The sequence below is a fragment of the Chiloscyllium punctatum genome, chromosome 27 (genome assembly GCF_047496795.1).
Source record: "Chiloscyllium punctatum isolate Juve2018m chromosome 27, sChiPun1.3, whole genome shotgun sequence".
Taxonomy (NCBI): Eukaryota; Metazoa; Chordata; class Chondrichthyes; order Orectolobiformes; family Hemiscylliidae; genus Chiloscyllium; species Chiloscyllium punctatum.
In genome coordinates, this window is record NC_092765.1 from 18214271 (window position 1) to 18237895 (window position 23625).

A 23625-nucleotide genomic window follows, 5' to 3' on the forward strand; every position below is an offset into this window, starting at 1 on the left:
TTTGCCCGAAACGTTGATTTTTCTGCTCCTTGGATGCTGCCTGACCTGTTGTGCTTTTCCAGCACCACTCTGATCGAAACATAGAAATCAGTTTGTCAGCTCCCAAAAATGATCAGACAGTTTGATTTTGATGTTGTTTGTGGGATGTATATTTTCCTTCGCACCAGGATATCTTACCTGCTCTTTTTCTATCCACTTGTGAGGTCAGGTACAGCTTTAGTTTAATGTTACATCTTAAGGACTGTACCTGCAACAATGCAGCACTCCTCAGTATTGTAATGGGAGGGTGGGTCAGCCTTTCCTACTTTCTCCAATCTCTTGCTTTAAACTGACAATTTTCTCACTTCAAGGTAAGAATGTTCTCAATTGGCCTTGACTGACACTTGGCCTGTAGTGTCAAGGTTAGATCTTGCTTGACATGTTGCTATGGTGTTCTGGGGCAACAGCCAATAAACAGTGCAGTGATCTTCTTGCATTAATGGACCTGTTACTATTGCTGCTGAATTCTGTGTACTTACCATCCTCATCCCTTTTCCTTTGGTGATATTTGGTGATGTTGTGCCAGTGCATTAAATTTAATATCTTAGCCTTCACGTATGTGATTTCAAAGCTATTTGCCTATTCCTGTACTGATCTCTTCCAACCTTTTATGTTAGGCAGAAGGTATAAAAGCTAACACACGTATCAACAGGTTCTTCCCTGCTGTTATTACATTTCTGAATGGACCTCTCAAACCTTAAATTTAATGTTGATCTCTTTGTGAGCCTCCTCTGCAGCCGTAGCATTGTATTTCTCACTATGTTCTATTACCCTAATGCACTTTGTATGCTATGGCCTGTCTGTGCTGCATGCAAAACAAAACTTTTCACTGTACCTAGATACACCTGATGATAATAACTCAATCAAATGAAAAAATATTCTGGATAGCAACCTTTGATCTTTTCACTGTAGTCTTCTTCTGCCACCGGTGATTGAATGGTCCAATTGTCTCCTAACCCTTTCCCAGTTACCACAGCTTTCCAGTTTCAAGAACATCTGCTAATGTCCATATGCTACCACATGCCCAGTTAGTAACTGTCTTCCTCAGGTCTCATACAGTCATCGCTTGTGCAACAGCCAGCACCTCTGACCACCCCCTCCCCATGAATCCCCTCATTCTGTCTTCACCTTGCCCTTGAAATATTAAGAATTGTAGCGAGGTGTCTCCCCAGTGAGAAGCCAGACTGTGTGACAGAGGTGAAGAAATAATATTACTTAAAAGATTCAACACAGGCAGGACATAAAAGATATATGTGTGCCACAGGAAAACGTAACTGTGATGCAGTGAAGTTTGTGGTTTGAAAATCTGTGCAGTTTCAGGAGAGAGGGATAATTCAACTGATGGGAAATGTGTGTGGTTATGAGGGAGTGCCTCAACAGTAAACAGTGAGACAGGAAAGCCCAACCTCATGAGCAACAGCTTCCAGCGCATGAGCTACAGAAACAATCATCCACAGTCTGTGATAGAGTACACATTAGAGTGTCAAAGGATGGGGATTGTGTCTAGCTTGTTCGAGATTTTACTCATAGCTCCAAAAATCTGAGCCCAGCAGAAAGAGAGCTACAGGATAGAATCTACTCTATATATAGGGTAACAGATAGCTGGAGTAAATTATAAATTGAGATCTAATGAAAGGAATTGAGGAGGAGCTTATGCATACTGTTATGACTGTTGCCTCCTATAGTACAATGGTAGTGTCCTGTAAGTCAGAAAGTCTAGGTTCAAATCCCACCTGCCGCAGACATGTGTAGTGATCTGTTCAGACAGGTTGATTTTAAAAAAAAATTGTTACAATTGATTTGGACTCAGTGTAAAAGAGCTGATTCAGAATGTGTCTGCTTGCAACAAAGGCTCATTCTACAATAGCCAAAACCTGTCTCCACTCCCATCGTCAGTAAGTGTGTATGCTGCAACAGAACCAAAAACTGAGTTGTGAGCTTGCTGGTTGCAACTTTTGAGCAGCAATTGCGATTCTCTTGGCTCCAAAAGGGAAGTTTCAGCAGGACACTTGCGAGTGATTATTACACAGGGATCACCAAGCTTGGGATAGATACCAGGAATAAGGACAGGATCTAGCTGTGGTGTGGCACCCAGTGATTAAATAGTTAACTGACTAGCTGTCTTGTGCTGGGGTAAGGTACAGGATAGTGACTGACACCTGTGCTAACAGGAGGAGAGGGGCGACAATTGTGATGGAGGAGAAATAAGACAGAAACAGTAACTGACAACACTGGAGAAAAGAACAGAAAAATAACAAACCCACAGGCCCCTCATTAGCCTCCAGATGGTTGCTGGCATCCAGAGCTGAGCAGCACCATGCTGTGTTTTTGTGTGTATACATCCTTGACTGAGGGATAATAATCCAAGATTATTAAATATGATAATTGATTGTGTTTTGATTGTTTTTGAATGTAGGTCAGCTCCCGCTTGCTGGTTTGTTCTGGGCACTTTGTACTTAATGGGTTAAGATCATTGCCTGATTGAGTGAAACAAGGTCGCTGACAGCATCAATCAGACTTAACACTGTCCAAGTGCTACATTTGCTTCTGCTCTTTGTTCTAGTTTTTGGGGGAGCAGAGAGAAAGGAACAGCTTCCTTTGACTAAATCATTAATGCCCACTTGATTGGATAATCTGAAATAATCTGTTGATTGTTGGGATCCTTGGCAGCCTATAACAAAACTGAATGTCGATAGAGTCGTCTTGGGTCCCATTTGATTGGGTGACTCTAGCCCAATGAGTGAATCAGGAGACTGTCCCTGTGCTGCCTAAAGTTTTGGGAGCCCAGGACTGCGAGGGTGATTTTGAGAGGACTCCAAACACGAAGGAAGGATGAGGATTTAAATTGTTCGAGCAGGGAGCGGGGTATGGAAGGGAGGTTGATGACGGCAATGTAGAGGCAAAGTTTGGCATGTAAGTACTTTTTATCTGAAACAAGGACATTCATTGACAATATTATTTAGAGATATTGCAGAACTTGTGTTGTAGTGTATGTAGTCATTGTGGCTTATGTCTGGCACAAGTGGACAATGTCTGTTTGAATGAGGAGTTTAGGTACAGGGTGAAATGCCAGAGAGCAGGACAGCAGAGGGTGGAATAGTAGTGATTTGGAATTTAAAAACGTGCACTCTTCACAAATCAAGACGTAAAGAATTGGCAAGTCTGAAATCACCTTTAGTTGGTCTGCATTCAACAACCACTTTTGCCCCTTGCTCAAGTCAAACAAGGCTGATACAGAATTTGAGGCTATCTGACAAGCTGTAATTAATTCCCTGTCAAATCTCAGCTGATTGGTTGAATAACTAATAACAAGAAATGAATGTAGCTTTTATAATGGCCTACCAGCTTTGAAAAAACTTAAGTTTCTTTTCCCACAGCCACAAAAGACAATGATGTAAACGGGCATTGAATCACAAACAAAGTGCCACTTACATTTTGCTGCTATTCATTCTCTTGAAATAATAAAACTATTGCTGGACACTTAACCCGTTAACTCCACCATCCCCTCACACAGACATGACCCCTTCAGGCGACAGCCATACCTATTGATCATTTTTAGCTTCAAAGCTAAAGTTGCAAGATTTGAAATCAAGATTGGAATAATTTCCTATATTGTATTGAAAGGATTTCCCTGGCTTGTGTATCATTACATTGAGTACAAAGACAACATGCATTCCTTTATTACTGTGTCCTAGGTGCTGTGTGGACTCCTCATTGATCAGACAAACCCATGTGTGCCTGAGATTTAGTCAGTGCACAGTGGCCTATGTATTTTTTCCCTCCATTGTGACTGTGGGGACTTTCATGTATGGGGTACAATTGCACTTTCTATGGAATTGTTTAACATCATAAAAGAAATCATTCATATTAGTATGGCATGCTTCTTGATATAAGAACACGCCAAAAGGTTGTACAGTTAACAAAGTACTTTGTGCAATGTAGTTACTGTTATAATATACAGGAATGTAACATCTACCCAGCAAGCTCCCAAAACCGCAAGGTGATAATAACCAGATGAGCAGTTTGAGCAATGTTTTTTTATGGATAGTTATGGCCAGAACACCAACATAAATACCCTGCTTGTTTTCAAAATGGCATCTTTTATATCCACCGAGAAGTTAACATGGCCAAGTTTGAATGTCTTCTCAAAGAAGGCCTCTCCAGCAATGCAGTATTGTCTTAGTACTACTATCGGAAGGATGTTGTAAAACTTGAAAGTGTTCAGAAAAGATTTACAAGAATGTTGCCAGGCTTGGAGGATTTGAGCAATAGGGAGAGGCTGAATAGGTTGGGGCTGTTTTCCCTGGAGTTTTGGAGGCTGAGAGGTGACCTTATGGAGGCTTATAAAATCATGAAGGGCATGAATAGGATAAATAGGCAAAGTCTTTTCACTGGGGTGGGGGAGTCCAGAAATAGAGGGCATAGGTTTAGGGTGAGAGAGGAAAGATATAAAAGGGACCTAAGGGGCAACTTTTCATGCAGAAGGTGGTGTGCTTAAGGAATGAGCTGCCAGAGGAAGTGGTGGAGGCTGGTACAATTGCAGCATTTAAAAGACATCTGGATGGATAGGAAGAGTGTAGAGGCCAACAGTTGGCAAATGGGACTAGATTAGGTTAAGGTATCTGGTCAGCATGGACATGTTGACCCGAAGGGTCTGTTTCCATGCTGTACATCTCTATGACTCTGACTCTACTGTGCTGTGACTGTCAGTCTGGGCTATGTGATCAGCGTCATGGAGTTGGACTTGACTGCATAGCTTTCTAACTCAGAGGCCAAAGAGTTAACCACTGTGTAAAAGATGATGTTTGTTGGTGGAATTTTCAGTGCATTTAGTGGGTTTCACAGGCAAATTGCTGAGTCATGCTTTTCTCAAGGCCATTGTTCTGATTTGTGATCATCCCTTCCTATCAACTTGGTGCAGTGAGATCACTTCAAGGCCAGTGATTATACACGTTATCTGTGTCTGCTGTTAGTGTGATCGAGCCTGATTACATTTCTCTTCTTATAATAAGTTGAATGTTTCAGTTTCCATTGCTGTTGCTGCCTGACTTTATAATGGTGTTGGCTTCTCCATACAGTGGACGAGTTACCATATAACTCCTTTAATTACGTTACTCAAGATCATTGACACAGTGGTTGCAATGAGGCACATTCGTGACAAATATTCTGCTAATGGGGGTAGTTTGAAATTCCCACCATTGCACATTACATAACCCCATTGGCGAGAGGTTGCAGGAGAGTGAAGGTGCACGTAAAATATGTCTGACCATCAGGTGACCAGGGTACCACCTTCACTGCTCTCCACCCCCACCTCCCAATCCAAGCTCAGTCCTATAATATAGAGGGTGGGTGGACAGCTAAACGAGCAGCTCATCCCCCCTTGTGTAAATAAATAGCTGAGAGTCCATACATCTTATTAAAAGTGCAGTTGGCCCAATCCTTGGCACTTCCCCTCCCCTCTCAGAATTTGGTACCTTCTCTTCCGACTTACCCACATGGTCTTTCAATTTCAAACAGTGATCCAACCTCTTTGCTCCCTCCCTTAAGTGGTAAATATCCCCTGCCCAACGCCCCTGGCTAGTCTTGATCCATGCTATAACTGGGATATTGCCTGCAGTTCCAGCAGTGTCCACTACGAAGCTCTGGTGCTGCTGGTTTCTGCCAACAGCTCTCAAAGCTGAGCTTCCCCTCAATGAGGGGCAGAGGTCACTCTCAGCACTCAGTTAGCCCACCAGCAGTGCTTTAAGACAGTGGGACAGGCTTGTTCTTCATCTGTTAGCTCATTACTGACTTTCCATTGGGGCTGGGAGGTTGGGGGACTCAGGGAGGTGAGCTATCTGCCCCATATGCTCCACCAATTTAAATATTAACCTGCGAAATAAGCAATCAGAGTCTTGTACAAAAGGCACACCCATGGCAGAATATACTGTGATAATAAAATTGCATTTTAATAACTGGCTGACCAACAGCTGAACTTCTTTAACATTTGTGATAAACTGCACTTGAGGCACTTTATAAATACTGCTTCATGACTTAAGAAACCTAAACAAAATCTCTATTTCTTGTTATTGTAGGAGGATTAAGGAATTGGTGGAAATTTTGCAATGCTATGGTTCTGTACATTTTCTGTGAAAACACCAATTCACAGCCCTTGACTTTACCAGCACTTTATGCCATAGAGCACTAACTTGGGAGTTGTTAATCTGGTTAATGCTATTCTTGTCCCTGTCATCCTGTCATGTTTGTATGTGTAATTATTGTGGATCAGTATCCTGTATCCTGTTATCCATTGTCATTCTACAGATCTGCCACCACCATTATTTTAATCAGTGGAATGTGAATATTGCCAAAAGAACTGTATTTATTGACCATCTCTAAGTGCCATTGAGAAGCTGGGGTGAACCACCTTTGAATGTACAGCCACAGTGATTTCTTTGTAAATGGTTTGATACAACTGAGTGACTTGCTGGATCAACTAGAAGGCAGTAAAATGATACTATGGATATGGCATCACGGATAGGCCATATTGTGGAAGGACAGCAGATTAATTTCCCTGAAGGATGTTAATGAACTAGATTTTCAACAATCCAGTCCATTTCATGCTGACAATTACTGGTACCTTTTTTCATTCTAGATATAATTAATTAACTGAATTCCAAATCACATTGTCCTTTGGTTGTATTTAAACTGATGTGTGCAAATTATTAGCCCAGGGTAATTAATACAGTGACTATGATGTACTTGTTCAGAGTATACCTGGTGCATAAATCCAGTGCCAGTGCTGTATCAAACATAGGGACAGCAATGTTATATTTGTAAAAAAGAACATGGGTATCACTGGCTGGGCCAGCAGTTATTGTGCATCCTGAGATGGTCTTGAGAAGGTGATGGTGAGCTGCCTTCTTGAACTGCAGTCTCTTTGTTGTAGGTAGACCCACAACATTAATAAAATTCTCTTCGGGTCACTGTTCTGTTGTGTTCAAATTATGGATGAGCTATGGACATGGAAGAGTTGGAGATCAGACCCAACTAATGCAGCCTCGATGTTTCCAAAGATACAGTTCTGGTGAGATAGGTTTCTGGTATTGAGGCTCCCTCAGTAAAAAAGTTCTAAAAGGACTTCCGAGAATAGATGTCAGATTATCAGTTCTAATACATTTTGAGTGACAGGACTTTCTTTCTCAAATGTGCAATGTGAAACTAACCATAGTAAATTAGTTCTCCATTTCAACACTTCTATATTTCCTTTATGCAATTGTATAACTACCTGTGAGTGTATTTTGCTTCAGCCAATTAACGAAGTCCCTGACTGTCCTGAGATGGAAGGAAATTTCACAAGTGCTGAAAAATTCACAAACTGGATCAGAGCCTGAAAGAGATAGGATAGATGATAATATTACTGCAGGTGACACCTGTAACAGAACTGAAACATTTCCCCACCTGAAATATCTATTGTTCTTGATTTTAGGTGCTGGTAATCTGACCTATTTTTCCAGTGCCTTCTCTGTGTATATTATAGGACAGAATGAGAGGCATGGAGCATGACCTTCTGACTTGATCACAGTGCATGCTATATTGGGAATCATGGTGAGAGAGCAATTCATTTGTTAAACTGGTGGGGAAGAAAATTATTAAGAATAGTTTCAAAATAAAATGAATAATTGCAAATAAACCTACAAGTTAGGGGTAGGAGTAGTCCATTTGCCCTCTTGAACTAACTCCACCATTTTGATAAGGTCATGGCCGATGTAACATGAACTCCACATTCCTGCCTTTCCTCCATAACCTTTCTCCTTTGCTTATCCACTGTTGCCTTAAAAATATTCAAAAAGTCTGCTTCCACCACTTTTTGAAGATAGGAATTCAAAAGACTGATGACCCCCTGAGAGAAGCTGGTGCATAAATCCAGTGAAAGTGCTGCAACAAATGTAGGGATAGCGCTGTTTATTTTTTAAAAAAAGAACATGGGTATCACTGGCTGGGCCAACAGTTATTGTCCACCTTGAGATGCTCTTGAGAAGGTGATGGTGAGCTGTCTTCTTGAACTGTAGTCTCTGCATCAGAGTTTGAATTTTTAAATAATTATTCCTAATATTGGAGATAAGGAGAAAGGGAGTTCGTTAACTTATCCGTCAGGTAATGAAGTGACTGTTTATCTTCTCATTGACTATGGGAAGATGAGCATAGTGAGGGTGGGCATGATGAGCAGTCAATGGTAGCACTATGGGGTGGGATGGTAAGAGGCTAGAGGTGATGTAATGCAGCCAGAGTGAAGAGTACGCACCCCACACCCTCGCCCTTCGCCATAATACTGAACAATTGCTATCTTCCTGAGGCCTAATCAGCCAAAACATCATCGCAGGAGCAACTCCTCGGTACATGTCAGTGCTTACTGTCAAGTTTTAATGCAAAATATATTTTCAGAAATAAGACCTCAGACATTGTGCTGAACTGTTCTGTGATCTGACATGAGTGAGTAATGTTTAACAATAGCTGATGGCACAGAGGATCCTTCCAGAGTGTTGCCCTCTTTAAAGGAGAATTGAACACTGCTTTGATGGATGAATATGGATAAATGGATAAGCTAATGGACACTGCCTGCTGTTGATATTGAGCAATGGATAACAGGAACATCTTGCGTCCAGTCCCCAGTTTGACGTATGTGCACATGTGCGTGTGTGTGTATGTAACTTGGAGTGGTCTGGAATTCCCTACTTAAATCTCTCCATCTCTCTAACCCTCACTGCACCTCAGATGTTCTTTAAAAGCTACTTCTTTGATTATGCTTTTGGTGGCCTATCCTAATAGTTTCTTGTATGTTTTGGCAACAAATTCTACCTGTTCACTGCTGTGAAGAATTGTGGTGCTATCAAAGGTGCCAGAGAAATGTAAGTTGTTCTTGGTGGAAAGTAAATCCAATTGGTCACCCACTGGGCACTCAGGTTAAAATGATACCTGCTTTGTTTCAGTAAGTAGGATTGGATTTATTTAGAAAGTTATTGGAGCTGTACTCTGTTTAACAAAATACTTATCCGAGTTGAGAAATCCCATAAGGGCTTGGAGCGGAAAGCTGGAACCGGATCAAGTAGCCAATCCTCGTTAAATCCAGATCAGTCACTGCATTTACCTGTTGGATTGAACATTAAAGCGTCTTACAGAAAATCTCACCTGATCGTTACTTTCCATCCGCTTTGGAGAGACATTGTCCTTGTGCTGAGTGGGTCTGGCTGTACGTGTCGAGAGAACTGACTGATAACACCTTGGATGGGAATCCTTCATCAGAATGTTCCTCACTGATGCATCATTGGGTGGAGCACAGTATAATAAGGCAGGCACCTCCAAGGATGTCTAGCTCATATTGACTTGAATCACCCAACTTTGTCCATTTCTGACTCAGTTCACCCTTTGTTCTCCCCCTTACCTTGGTTTCAGGTTAACCAATGTGTCAAGTTAAAAATTCTCATCCTCGTTTTCAAATCCCTCACCTTTCCCTGTGTCCAGCCCATAACCCTCTGAAATTTCTGCGCTTTTCCTATTATGGCCTCTTGCACAATTTGGATTTGAAGATCTTCATTGCTGCTGACTCAGCTGCCTCCGCCTTTTGCTATGAAATTTCCTTTCTCAATCTCCTTGCTTTGAAGACAATCTTCAAAACCTGCACCCAGGTTATCAGCCAGGTGAGGTAACACCTCTTTAGGTGAATTGATTTGAAATTCAGTTTGTTAATCCATTTGTGAAGCACCTTGGGAATTTGTTGTACGTTAAAGGTGTTATGTAAAAGCAACTTGTTGCGTTCGCTATGTAGCACATATAATAGTAATTCTGTTGAGTTGTTTAAAATTATAACTTGCAATAGGATAGATTCAGAGACACTACTTCCAGTGAAAGCCAGTGACCAAATTGGGACAACCATAACATTAGAACATAAGTGAAATCAGGAAGTGGTACAATCACCGTTTTAAAGGGCAGATTCTTTCCAGACTCTCCATAATATGGACATGGCAAGTCATAGGGTCATTCAGCATGGAAGCAGACCCTTCGGTCAAACTCATCCGTGCTGACCAGACATCCCAATCTGACCTAGTCCTATTTGCCAGCATCAGTCAGCAAAGTATGACAGCTGTGGAAAAGGAGATTTTCAATGCTTCAGGAAACAAAATCAAATTTTACTCTCAAGCCTTCAACTGCAAGATGGCAATCTCACTAAGAAACGGTGAGAAGCCTATCTGCATGCATTAACATTTCATTATTATCTAATTTTCCTTCACTTACACGCAATTTACCATTTTCCCACAGGAGAGAAACTAGACAGCAACAATTCCCAACACGAGAGCTTGCACAGGCAGCTGCAACTCGCTGGCTCTTCTCAGGGTGTGTATCTTGGCCAACATTCTCCGACACCTCAGTGCCCACTCCATGCATAGTAACCACCAATACCTTTATTCATGTAGGTTGTCATTGACAAAGCATCTCATCATCCTGGCATATTTGGGGCTCAACTTATACTACTGTACTTTGGAGCTCACCTGACACCTTATATTGCTGAAATTACTGTACAAACTCAGCAGGTCTAGTAGCATCTGTGGGAAGAAAGCAGTGTTAATGTTTTGAATCCAGTGACTCTGAAAACCTTTTTTTGCAGTGTTGCTGGGTGGTCCTCCAGTCTATGGACACTGTGTTGATTCAACTGGCAACTTCAGACCAAGCTGGCAGTGTCTGACGTAGTGTGTAGCTGATGTTTAAATAAAGTGCCCATGGCATAAATGTCAGAAGGTTTAATGGTACAGAGTGCACAGTAGCATAAGAATGATGACATGGAAACATGGCACACACTCAGTGAGTGGAGTAGCAGAGTACTGTTTGAGGTAACTTGCTGGAGCTCAGGAAGAGAGAGTCTCCATGAAACTCCATGGAAAAAACCATTTTTGGTTAAAAGTCATCCCCAGACTGAGATCGCTAGATATCCTTACTCAACAAAGAACTGCGCAAATAGGAGTAAAAAGACTGGGGTTAACTTACACCTGTAGTTGTCCCATGCTTTCCTCTCATCTGTTGCGGAGAGAATTGATTGTTGAAAAATCATGGTGGCAGCTGCTGAATTTTGAGGACCTATGGTCTCCGGTATTTGCCAGTAGATACAAATAGTACCCAATCAAATGCTCTATTTCCAAATCTTGGCTGGTCAGTGAAGCAAAATTAGAAATTAATTTAGGGTGGAGGTGAGCGATTTTTATTTTAATAAATAGGTCGTCCAACTGTTCTATCTCTAAACCAAAGGGAAGCCACCTCTGGGCAAGAGGGCACCTCTTTGAAATGGGTTGAAAAAATACATCAAACGGATGTCTACTGCTGTCTACAATAACATGGTGAGGGGGGTGCAGCGGGGTTGGCATTGCTACACTTCACTTACTTTTCTTTGGCAACTATCTACAGCTCTGATTCCTAGCCCCGGCCCCATCCCCTAATTGTCCACCCCTGGCCTTACAACTCTTTGCTCCCTTTCCTTGTTGTGGAGTTGCATAAACTGTGGAAAGATGTTGAGGTAGGATCTGGTCAGGTATTTTACTTCTTTACCTTCCTTAGGGTAGGCAGCCATGTGCAGTCTTGATAAAGTTGCTGGGGACACGTCACCTTTCACAACATCTCGTAGCACCGCTTATCTTTCTCTTGCTTTCCTCCTGCATGGAAGATATTGAATTTTGCACAACTGCCAGTGTGACGTTGCATCATGCATTCAACAGTAATAATAACTAACTGTTAGCCATGGACATCATTCTCTTGCCTGAGTCAGAAGATCCAAGTATTTGAGCATCTAATGAAACTTCCGGTACAGTAGTGTAGAGCTACTATGCTGTTGAAGATGTATTCCTTTCAATGAGTCATTAAACCACATGTGCCCTCTCAGGAGGTTGTAAAAGCTTGCAGAATGTTACTTGGAAGAAGAGCATGGGAGTGCTCGCTGGTAGCTTGGGGACAATACATTTCCCTCACCCTAACTCACTAAGGGAGGTCATTTATCGCACAACTGTTTCTTGGAGCTTGTTGTGTGCAAATTGGCTGTCATGTTTCCTATGTTGCCTCAGTGGCTAGACTTCAGAAAGGACATCATTGGCTGTGAAGCCTTTTGAGACATCCTGATGTTGCGAAAGGTGCTATAGAAACACAATTTCATTCCTTTTTTAAAATATATATCCCATGCTTTTCAATTTGCAGGTTTTCCGATGTTATTGGTCCTGTCACCTTGGAGTGAGTGAGACACTGAGAAGGTAGGAAGATGAAAGCTGAGATCTCAGATATGAGCCAGTGGACAGAGGTGGATTTGGAAGAGAAGTGCACCTACATTGTAAATGACCAACCTGCAGACCCAGTAAAATATGCTGAGATCCCTCTGGCCAGAGCTTCCATACCCCGAAACCTTATCTTTAAGTACGCAGCTACCAATGAGGTAAGTCCCTCTGAGCCCAACTGACCTAATATCTCTGAGCAACACACAGTAATGTCAAGTGTATATTGCAAAAATAAATTCAAATTCATATAAATATGTCACACTGTCAATTTCTGCTTGCAAGGACTTGTTCATTGTTATTCTTGGGATTGGTCACTGACAGATCAGTATGCATTGCTTTTCTCTTGATGGTCCAATGTCAAAGCTATTACAGAAAGGATCACTTTGTACTTTCATTCGAAGCAGTGTGATGTCCAAAGCATGATCTACAGACAGGTATTGTAGACTGAAGTGAAAGCAATGGAACTGGAGACAGGATGAACATAAAATTTCTGCAGTGGATTGTTGTGATCAGAAATCTACTGTCTGTCTGGACAGGAGAAACACATTGAACCAAGTTTTCCAAAGCGAATTAAAGAAATACCTGAGAAGGAAGCATTTATGTTTTATGGTTTAAAAAGTAAGGGAAGTGGAACTGATTGGATAACTATTTCAAACATCCAACAGAAGCATGATGGGCTGAATGATCTCATCCTGTGCTATATGATTGCTGTACATTTCCAGACTGGCCACATTTGTATTGGTACATTGCCCAGACGTTCTGCCAGATTTCAGGGAAATGGGTGGTATCATAGGTAGGCAGGAGCAGGCAAAGCCCACTCACATGCAAGCTGGTGTCATTTCCCTGTGGGTCTGGGAGAGACACCACTGCAAACCCCTAGCCCCAACAGAAATAAAGGGACTGCTGATTAGACTACTTAGTGTTTGGCATAACAAGCAGGATATGCTTTTTGCTAGGAAGGTAACTGGAAATGATAGCTGCAACATTTATGCATTTTGAGTCCAAAAGTTGTAGGTTTACGTTCCACTCCTGAGACTGAACTCTGAAATCTATAGTTGTATCCATTTGTAAGTTCTGGAACTTCACTGACCAGCCTGCAGTTGTACACCCCTGATTTCTTGGGAGCAATTACGAGCCAGCCGTGTTGCAGTGAGTCTGGATCAAGTCAGATTTACGCCCAGTAAGGACAGCAGGTTTCCCTTCCTCAAGGACATTTGTGAACCAGCTGGGATTTTATGACAATAACTGAGTTTCCTGAGACCAGTTTTCAACTCCAAATTGCTTCAATTAATTAACTTTTAGTAGATTTTAAATTCCATCAGCTGCCATATTGTGCTATGAACCTATGGCTCAAAAGCATTTGCATGGGCATAAGGAGTGGCAGGACGGCCCAGTGGTTGACACTTCAGCCTCATTACGGCAGAGACCCAAGTTTGATTCCAGCCTTGGGTGACTGTCTGTCTGTGTGGAGTTTGCACATTCTCCCTGTCTGTGTGGGTTTCCTCTGGGTGCTCCGGTTTCCTCCCACAATCCAATGGTGTGCAGGTTAGATGGATTAGCCATGGGAAATGCAGGGTTATAGGGTAGGTGGTGGGATGCTCTTCAGAGGGGCAGTGTGGACTCAATGGGCTGAATGGCTGCTTACACTGTAGGGATTCTGTGATTCAGGATTGCTAGGAATATCATCATCACACCACCTCCCCTCAAATGTTTGCAGTATGGAGGGAATGCTGAAATTGTGTCAGCCTTCTATCTTGGGTGGACATAACAGATCTAATGACACAATTTGAAAACCGAACAGGGGAGCTTTCCCTCATTTCACACGGCCGATATCCACCTCTCAGTCAGCACCTGGATAGATTATCTCATCATTATTTCGTTGCTGTGCACGAAGCCACTGCTTTGTTTCCAATGATGTAGCATTGACCACAGTTTGGATATACTCCAGTGCCTGTAAAAAGCTGTGGAATATTCTGTAATGTGATTGGAAGAGGTACCATGGAAATGCAAATACTGCTTATGATTAAATTGGTTATCTTTTGATTGATAGATGTTAAATAACATATCAAAATTGAAACTAGCATCAGGTTGGTCTTGGATGGACAAGGCCCAAGAATAGTCAAAATCCTTTGGCATTTCCTGACTTTTACACCTTGCTCCTGGATCACAGCAGATGTGTGAAGGTGGAAAACCCAGTAGGTGGGGACGGGATATCAGCGGTTCTATTTCTCTGGGCTCTTGCAGGTGGAGATCCCAGATTTTGCTGAGACTCCTCGGTAAACCAACTCTGCCCAATCCTTCCACCACCTTGCCACTTTTTTGGTGGTTGAAAACCCCTCACCCCAAGAGGTGAGGGACAATCATTGCACACGTATCAGATGAGTGCAAGACAGGAAAAGGCTCACATACACAGCCACAAACTGACAACAGCTCTTGAGGGGATTTTGGCTTGGGTGATTTCACTGCACTTAATGGAATATTTAAAGTTTCACCAAAATAACTGCAATGTGAGTATGACAAGTCATCTAGCTGCCAGACAGTGTGCACTGCCAATAGCAGGCTACTCTGTTGTTCTACCTACATTTGTGACGATTATCTTAACAGAGTAGTCTCTGAATTGACACGCAATTGGTATGTCTGTGTCACAGGGAGCTGAGCTCCATATCCAGCTGAATTGTCTCTAGGTTGAAGTACGTTCATGTGTGTGTACACACTGTCTCCGGTGCGTAATACAAGAGTCAAGGGTTAGCTTTTATCTGCTGGCAAGCAATTTAACCCAAACTAGTTCTAATTAGATTCCTTTTGGGTACTTGCCCAAAGCTCATTACGAAGATAGTTTACGTAACCACCCTTTGTTTTCCTATTGAGAAACATTGCCTGCTTTTCTTACAATAAAGTTATGAGAGTCTCATGGTGGCTCAGTATAAATACCTAATTTGAGTGGTCAATGTCAGCACTCATTAAGGAGCATTGGCATAGATAATGTGCTGAAATCCTAAAGTGGAGCCAAACCCTCTATCATAAAGGTAAACAAACATGGCTTGACATATTCCCTTGAGTTTAGATGACTGAGGGCTGATCTGACAAAATAACTTGGGGAGGAGTCAGTTATCTCCAGATATGGAGAAAAAATTTGGCTTGTGAGACAAACTAGGGCAGGACTTACAAAGTTAATGGTAGGGCCCTGGGGAGTGTTGTCGAACAGAAAGACCTAGGGGTTCAGGTACATAGTTCCTTCAAAGTCACTTCACAGTTAGACAGGGTGGTGAAGAAGGTGTTTGGCAAACTTCCCTTCATTGGTCAGAACATTTGAGTTGGAACGTCATATTGAGGCTGTATAGGACATTAGTGAGGCCACTTTTGAAACACTGAACACAATTCTGGTCACCTTGCTATAGGAAGGATATTGTTAAATTGGAAAGGGTACAGAAAAGATTTACAAGGATATTATGAGACTAGAGTCAGAAGGAGAAGCTGGAAGAATTGGGACTTGTTTTCACTGGAGGGTAAGAGGTTGAGGGGTGACCTTTATAGAGGTTCATAAAATCATGAGGAGCATTGATACTGTGAATAGCAAAGATCTTTTTGCCAGGGTGGGGAAGTTCAAAGCTAGAGGCATAATTTTAAGAGGAAAGGTTTAAAAGGGACCTGAAGGGCAACTTTTTCACACAGTGGTGGCGTGGATATGGAATAAACCAACAGAGGAAATGGTAGATGCAGATATAATTGCAAGACTTAAAAGACTTTTGGACAAGTACAGGAATAGTAAATGTCTAGAGGGTATGGGCCTAACGCAGTTTGAGAAACCTGATTGGTATGGATAAGTCTGTTTCCATGCTCTATAATAATATGACTTTATTTTAGATTTTGAGCTAGGCCATAAAGGACTGAAATTAGCAAGTTGAAAATTAGGAAAACTGAAATTTTTCTGAATGAGAACACAAAGGGTCGTGTGCAAACTATATTTATAAAGGGCTGTAATGAAAAGTAACCAACTAGGACCAATGGTTATTAGGCTGGGTTGAATTGTATGCCAGCAGATAAGAGTTAACCCTCGAACCTTGTATTTCTTTACACAAACAGTACTGGAGATTTGGATCTCCGGGGCCATGAGGCTGGTAGATTTTTATCGGGGAGTTATCCAGGGATATGGAACTAAGGCAGGCAAATTGGTTGAAGCTGTAGATCAGACATGATATAATTTAATAATAAAGCTGGCCTAAGGGGCTGAAATGGCTCTCTCCAAATTCTTATGTTTCAAGTGAAAACATGCACCAAGGAAGCAATCTATCACAGGGAGACTTGGAGAGAGGGAGGATTGGAGTTTGGAAATGGAAATTTGTTTCAGTGGTTGTGTCTCAAACTGGGTCGTGAGAGACTGAGCCTTGTTGATATGTTAAATGGACAGCGTAGAGGGAGTTCAACTCTATGTAACCTGCGATATTTGGAGAGTTTGGTGCAGAAGCTGAGAAATACAATGTGAGAAAGTTCTATTCCCTGAGTGAAATCCCTCAGATTGCATTGAGAGCAGCCGTGCCTTTGTATACAAATGTGTGTTACTGTGTAACGCATCAACACGTTGATGGTTCCTAATAAAGGTAAATGTAAAGTCACCATAGTCCCAGTCTCTCTCAATAGGGAGAGATGACTGCTGGTGGTTTAATCTGAGAGTCACCACACCTGAAGCAGGTGGCAAGGTCAAGAAGGTGGGACCTTCATGGTAACCTCAGTCACTGCAGGAATTGACCCACATTGTTGGAATCACGCTGCATCACAAACCAGCTACCCAGTCAACTGAGCTAACAAACCGTGAAACAAGGTAAACTGTAACAGACAGATTCTCAGATCTGTGCTAGCAACAGTTTCAAATCCAAATAGAAATCCTGTATGTCATGAAGTAGCCAGACTAATAGGTGAGTTTGAAAGAGTGAGCACGCTTCTTATGGGGATTTCTGTCCTCAACAGTCCGTGTGTGACTGCCTCAACAGTAAACATTTATGAAATTCCCAGTTAAGAGTGAGGAATGGAAGGGTGTCGGAAACTGGTTGCTTGTGAACCATGTATGTCTGGCTGTGGAGTTTCCTTGCCAGCAGAGTGAATGTCAATGAGTAATTTTCTGGTGACGTTCATAATGAGTGGTGCATTATGCCCTTGAGTTGTATGTGAAACCAATGATCCAACCAAGGCACACCGAAAATATACAAAATTTCAGTGCAGAAAGAACTCTGTGCAACACAACAGAAACAATCAAAGCTGCTTCAATTAATTGCTGAGAATGATCCTCAAAGCAGGTTGGTAAGTTATATCCAAGGCCTTTGATTAACTAGCGCCTATTGGCTTTGTGTGCTCGGCTTGCATCGAAAGTCTGAGAGAGAAATAATTTCCATCAACTGAAAGGCTAACTGATTTTGTTTTTGTTTGCTATGACTGTGGCTGATAAAATGAAGAACTACCAAATAAAGAATCTTTTAATGCCTTCAGGATCTCTGGTTGTAAAATGCTTCAGAACATCCTATGAAAATGCAGATAATACAACAAAGTTCCCATGAGGAGCAGTGTGACAAATGACCACATATTCTGGTGAATGAGGAGTAAATGCTCACCAGAACATCAGGAAAACCTTGCTGCTCTTCTTTGAATATTGCGGTGGGGTCTTTTATATCCACCTGAGCTGCCCCATCCAGTGATGCAGTACCCCATCAGTCGCCAGGGTTTCCTCTCACTAACTGCCAAGGCTGATATGAGATGGCTGAGGGAATTTCATCAGCGTTTGAGTTAAAGAATAAGAGACCTGCACTGTCATTGAGATTCAGCTGGACAGAGCAGTACAGAGCTAACTAAAATAGGTCTCTGGTGAAACATAATTGGGAAGAACCCCCTGATAACCATGCCCCACTCTCCCACAAGATGTTACGTAATCCCACTGAGATTGCCAAGGTGACCAATTTGCCTGACTGGCTGCTATTCAGGACAAAAGCGATTCACAGTGGATTTCATCTTTAACAGAAAACAACCTTCTTTATTGTCATACACTTAATGTTAACAAGTGACAGTGAAAAGAAAGGGTTCCAAATCTACTATTATACAACTTAAATTATACAACCTGTTTTAAAAACTCAAATTCACACACACTCATTCATGACTACGGTACACCAAAGCAAACCATTTGACACACTTTAGGTGGGAAAAAAATTGTAAACAGTGAAAGCAAAATTCTGAAAATTAAAAGTCCATCTATCAAAGGGGAGTTAAGTTGTCTTCCAATTCCTTTTTATTTGAGAAATGATCATTCACCATTGTCTTTTCACCCACATGGAGAGAGAGGAAGAGAGATGTTTTCTGTTTGACACCTCTGGAGATCCCTGTCTAGCCTGCACTCTCAGCTTTTTAACAAACTGCTTGTCCCTGAACCAATCAGTGGACTCTTGTCAGGCAGACTTTACAAAATCAATGAATCATGCAGCACAGAAACAGACCCTTCGGTCCAACCACTCCATGCTGACTATGTTCCCAACCTAAACTAGTCCCACCTGCCTGCATTTGACACATATCCCTCCAAACCTTTTCTATTCCTGTACTTAACCAAACGTCTTTTAAATGTTGTAACTGTACCTGCATCCACAACTCCCTCTGGCAGTTCATTCCAAACTACTCTCTCTGTAAAGAAGTTGGCCCTCATGTCTTTAAAAAAACTTTCTCCTCTCTACTTAAAGTTTTAACTCCCCCCACCTTATGGAAAAGACCCTCACCTTATCCATACTTAACTCAAAGACTTGCTGCATCACTCTGCCTCAAAGCAATAATCTCATTGATTTTAAAAGGCAACATTGTGTGTTCAGTTAAAACCACGTACCACTTGATTTTTCCAAAATGCAGGAACCTCCCCCCCCCCCCCCAGGTATTTCAGCAATCATTTCAGTTTATAGTCCAAAAAGGAAAAATATCTGCTCCCTTACATGTAACTCAATTCACAAGGGTTCTGACCAAGGTGAGGGTCTGGAAGAGGCTATGGCAAGCATCAGTTGTGTTCCAGTAGGTTAGTCACAGAAAGATTCGAGCTGAACTTTTCAGAGAAAAAGAAAATTGAATTAACTATTGGCCATTATTTGAGATGCATTATATTTCCTTCGAGGTGTAAGATGAATAGCACAATGTTTTGGTTTTGAAAATCCTTATGATTATAGCAACACTTACTCATGGTTTACTACACCCAAGGGTGTGTACACTGAGTTGTCTGATGGACGTTCATGCAAATTGAAAAAAACAGCATAAAAAGAGATTCTTCCCATTGGCAATATAATATGTAGAATGTTCCCCAGAGTGTCATTGGTGAGCAACTAGTGGAGTCATCAAGACAGGCTGTCATGGTGGTGGATACCACCTGAATAAAGCAAAGAGAGCAGCACTCACCTTTTCATAAGTAAAAGTGAGACCAACAATGCATTTTGGAGTGACAGTCAGTTTGTGACATAGCCCTGCCTGTTGATTACAGTCTGGCCTACCCTGCGGCCTAGGTGGAACGGATAATATATAAAGAGAAATTTATCTCTGCATTTCAGATAATGAGTGAGTGATTTTTCTCCTGGCATTTTAAATGAAACATCCCACTTTGTAGGCCATTGAATGTTTTAAGGCACAGGTTAGACATAAAAGTGAAACAACCTTTATATTTTCCCATCAAACACTCACAGGCCTGGTACAGCATATGTCAGATACAAGGTAAAGCTAATAAAATTGCAACAGCTTGCATTTATATAGTACCTCTTAACGTAATAAAATGTCCCAAGGTACTTCACTGAAAAGTTACAAGATGAAATTTGAGACTGAGCTCCTTAAGTGGGTGTTAAATATTGTCTTAAGTAAGGAGAGGGAACTTGGGAGGCAGAATGGTTTGGTTTGGGCAAGAAATTCCAAACTTTAGCAGCTGAAAGCCAATCTTAAATTGAGGGAATCCATGAAGCGAGAATCATAGCAGCCAAAAGATCTTGGAGGTTTGTAGGACTCGGAAAAGTTACAGAGATAGGAATGGGTGAGGACATGGAGGGAATTGTCAACAAGGAAGAGAATTTAACATGGATTTATTTTTGGCCTCAGAAACAATGAGTATTGGTGAGTACGGAGCTCACCAGCACCACATTAAAGACAGAATACAGGTAGAAGGGTTTCTGGTTGGCAGGTATTTGTACAAAAATCTTTGATCAAAACAGGTTAACAATGCAACTTACAAAGCACATGAGACCCTGAGCTTAATAAACAAAGGCATTGGCTCTAAAATAAGAAGAGGAAATGTTGGAGAATCTCAGCAAATCTGGTAGCATCATTTTTTAAAATTCAGTTTTGGAGTTTGGGTGTGGCTGACAGGGCCAGGATTTATAGCCTGCCCCTGGCTGCCTTTGAGAAGATGGTAGAGTGAGCTTCCATCTTGAACCGCTGCAATATATTCCGTGTGGGTAGACCGCAGTGCCATTCGGGAGGGAAATTCCAGGATTTTGATTCAACAACAGTGAAGGAACAACGATATATTTCCAAGTCAGGATGGTGTGTAGCTTGGCGGGAACATTTAGTTGGTGGTATTCTTATGCATCTGCTGCCTTGTTCTAATAGATGTCAGTGGTCATAGGCTTGGAAGTGTCATCCAAGGAGATTTAGTGAATCTCTGCAGTGCACCTTGCAGATGATACATACTGCTACTACTGAGCATTGGTGTTGGAGTGACTGAGTCTTTTGTGGATGTGGTGCCAATCAAGCAGGCTGCTTTGTCCTGGTAGGTATCAAACTTCCTGAGTGTTGTTGTGGAGAAAGGGGCATAGTTAACGTATTGAGTCTGATATGATTGAATACAAAACTCTTGAAGTTATACTGAACATGCTTTTTTAAAGAAAACATTCGTCCAGCACCAACTGGAGTATTGAGTTCAATTTGAGCCATGAGGCTTGAGGAAAGGTGTGAAGAAGGCGTAGCAGAGAATCACAAAATTATTGCTGGCAATACAGAGGTACAATTGCATGCATAGACTGAAAGAGCTGAAGTTGTTTTCCTTGGAGCAGAGAAGGCTAAGAGGAAACATAAGTGTTTTAAATCATGAAGGATTAGCTATAGTAAAAATAACCTGTTCAGTGGCTGAAGGGTCAGTAACCAGAGGGGAGAGATTTCAGATGATTGTCCCTTGTTTTTTGCCAATGTAAGGAAAAGCATTTTTACATGACAAATGGTTGTGGCTGATAGGGTTGTAGTAATAGATTTAGTAGCTTTCAAAATGGAAAAGAATACTTACTGCGAGAGGGGGAAAGTGGGACTACTGGATTGTTCTTTGAAAGAACCATGATAAAGTCAATTCTTTCTGTGCTGCACTGTTATGATTTTATATTCCATGGAGGGTGCATAATATATTTCTAACATGTAGCAGGACATTTGAAATTGAAATTGGACTCTGGTCTAGATGAGAAACCCTAGGTGCCAGAAGAGGTTGTAAACAATGTTCAAAGATTGTGACAGGCTTGAAGTTCTCAGAAGTCCAATTGTATCATAAAATAGAAAGCTCCAGTCAGTTGGAGCGTAAACAGGAAGCTGCTTGTTCCTTTGAATTTGCTCAACTAATATAGTTACTATGGCCTGTCAGTTTTTCTGTTTGTTGCTGTGCGTGGGGATTTCCTACACTGCACTAGTAGCTGCTGTTGGGTTACTGGCACTGAAGCACTCACAATCCCCCAGTGTTTCCTATTCGCAGATCCACATAGGTTCAATGCATGGGCTGCGAACCACAGGAAAGCAAAACGAAATAACTTTGTATAGATGCTATAGAAATGCAATCTTAAGACATCCCAAAGCGCTTCACAGAAAACAAAGCGAGTTTGAAGGATGGTCACTGCTGTGTTTTGCAAAAATACAGCAACCAATTTCTGCACAGCAATATCAGATAAAGAGCACAACATAGTTTTGTTTTAGTGATATTGATTGAGCAGTAATACTGGCCAGGACATTCTGGAGATTTGCCTGTTGTCACCCTGCGATCTTTAGCATCCATTGGAGCAGGTAGGCAGTACCTGGGTTTCAAGTCATAACTGAAAAGGGCACCTAAAGCAGAGCAGCAATCTTTGAATCCTTATGGTCCTGGAAGTGTTGGCCTGGATCTTCCATTGTAGTTTCTGGAGTGGGTCCTGACCCCATGGCCTTCTGACGTGGAAGTGAGAATGTGTTTCTCTGGGAAACCGCTCACATCAGACTAAAGTTCTCCTCTCCTTTGAATTTTAACATATTCCACATAATATTTAGCCAGACACAGCTTCAGACCAGCATTCCTAGCTTTCCAATATTATCTGACAGTCTCCGGAAATCTGAAGAGCAATCTGAAGAAATCCTGGGGAAAAGACCCAGAGGTGCTGAAATATTTGAGTATTATCATTTTCTTCGAGTACATTCACTTATTGTGTAACTTTACCTCAGACACGACAAATTACTTTCAACTCTAAATCTGCAATCTTACTAACTCTTCATCTCCCATCCAGTCAATGCCTGCAATTTGCTTCTCCCAAAACATGTGAAATGTCGCTTTCCTGCTGCTCCCCTAACCATCAGATGTTCCTCTGTTTCAAGCAATTATTGAAAACCTTTTGAAAAAAAATTTATGGTCTCACCATATTTTGTGACTGAATATTCCACATTCTAGCCACCCTCGGTGTTATTTTTTTCACATAATGTGCCATGAAGCGGCCTCAGGCAAAACTGGTGTTAATTGGAATTGGGGGCAAACTCTCCGCTAGTTGGAGTCAAACCTGGCACTTGCAAAGATGGTTGTGGTTGTTAGAGGTCAGACATCTCAGCTGCAGAATATCTTTGTAAGAGTTCCTCAGGGTAGTGTCCTCAGTTAAATTATCCTCATCTTTGTGTCCAAATGCAATAAGACCTGGACAATATCCAGGCTTGGGTTGAAAAGTGGCAAGTTACATTTGTGTCACATAAATACCAGGCAATGATTATTCCCATTAACAGTCAATATAACTACTGTTTCTTGATATTCAATTATGGTATCATCACTGAATCCCTCACTATTAACATCCTGGTGTTCACCATTGATCAGAACCACCATTGAACTTGACTTGCCATATCAATAGTGTCCACAAGAGCAAGTCAAAGACTAGGAATACTGCAGTGAGTGACTCACCTGACTCCCTAAAGCCTGTCCACCATCTAAAAGGCACAAGTCAGGGTGTGAGAGAATACTCTCTAATTGCCTGGATGAGTACAGCTCCAACAGCACTCAAGAAGCTCGGCACCGTCTAGGACAAAACAGCTGACTTGA

The 23625-nt window shown here is 41.7% G+C and overlaps 1 protein-coding gene across 2 annotated transcripts in view; it reads left to right on the forward strand.

Annotated features, from left to right (window-relative positions):
• The first annotated feature begins 2828 nt into the window (after positions 1 to 2828).
• Positions 2829 to 23625, forward strand: part of LOC140453499 (PR domain zinc finger protein 1-like) — a 64404-nt gene continuing 43607 nt past the window's right edge. The window contains exons 1-2 of one of the 2 annotated variants that reach the window (XM_072548234.1): positions 2829 to 2952; positions 12253 to 12484. In XM_072548234.1, coding sequence (XP_072404335.1) covers positions 12314 to 12484 — 171 coding nt within the window. In that variant the 5' untranslated portion in view covers positions 2829 to 2952; positions 12253 to 12313. The remainder of the gene's footprint in view (positions 2953 to 12252; positions 12485 to 23625) is intronic. The other variant, XM_072548236.1, reaches the window with a different exon arrangement.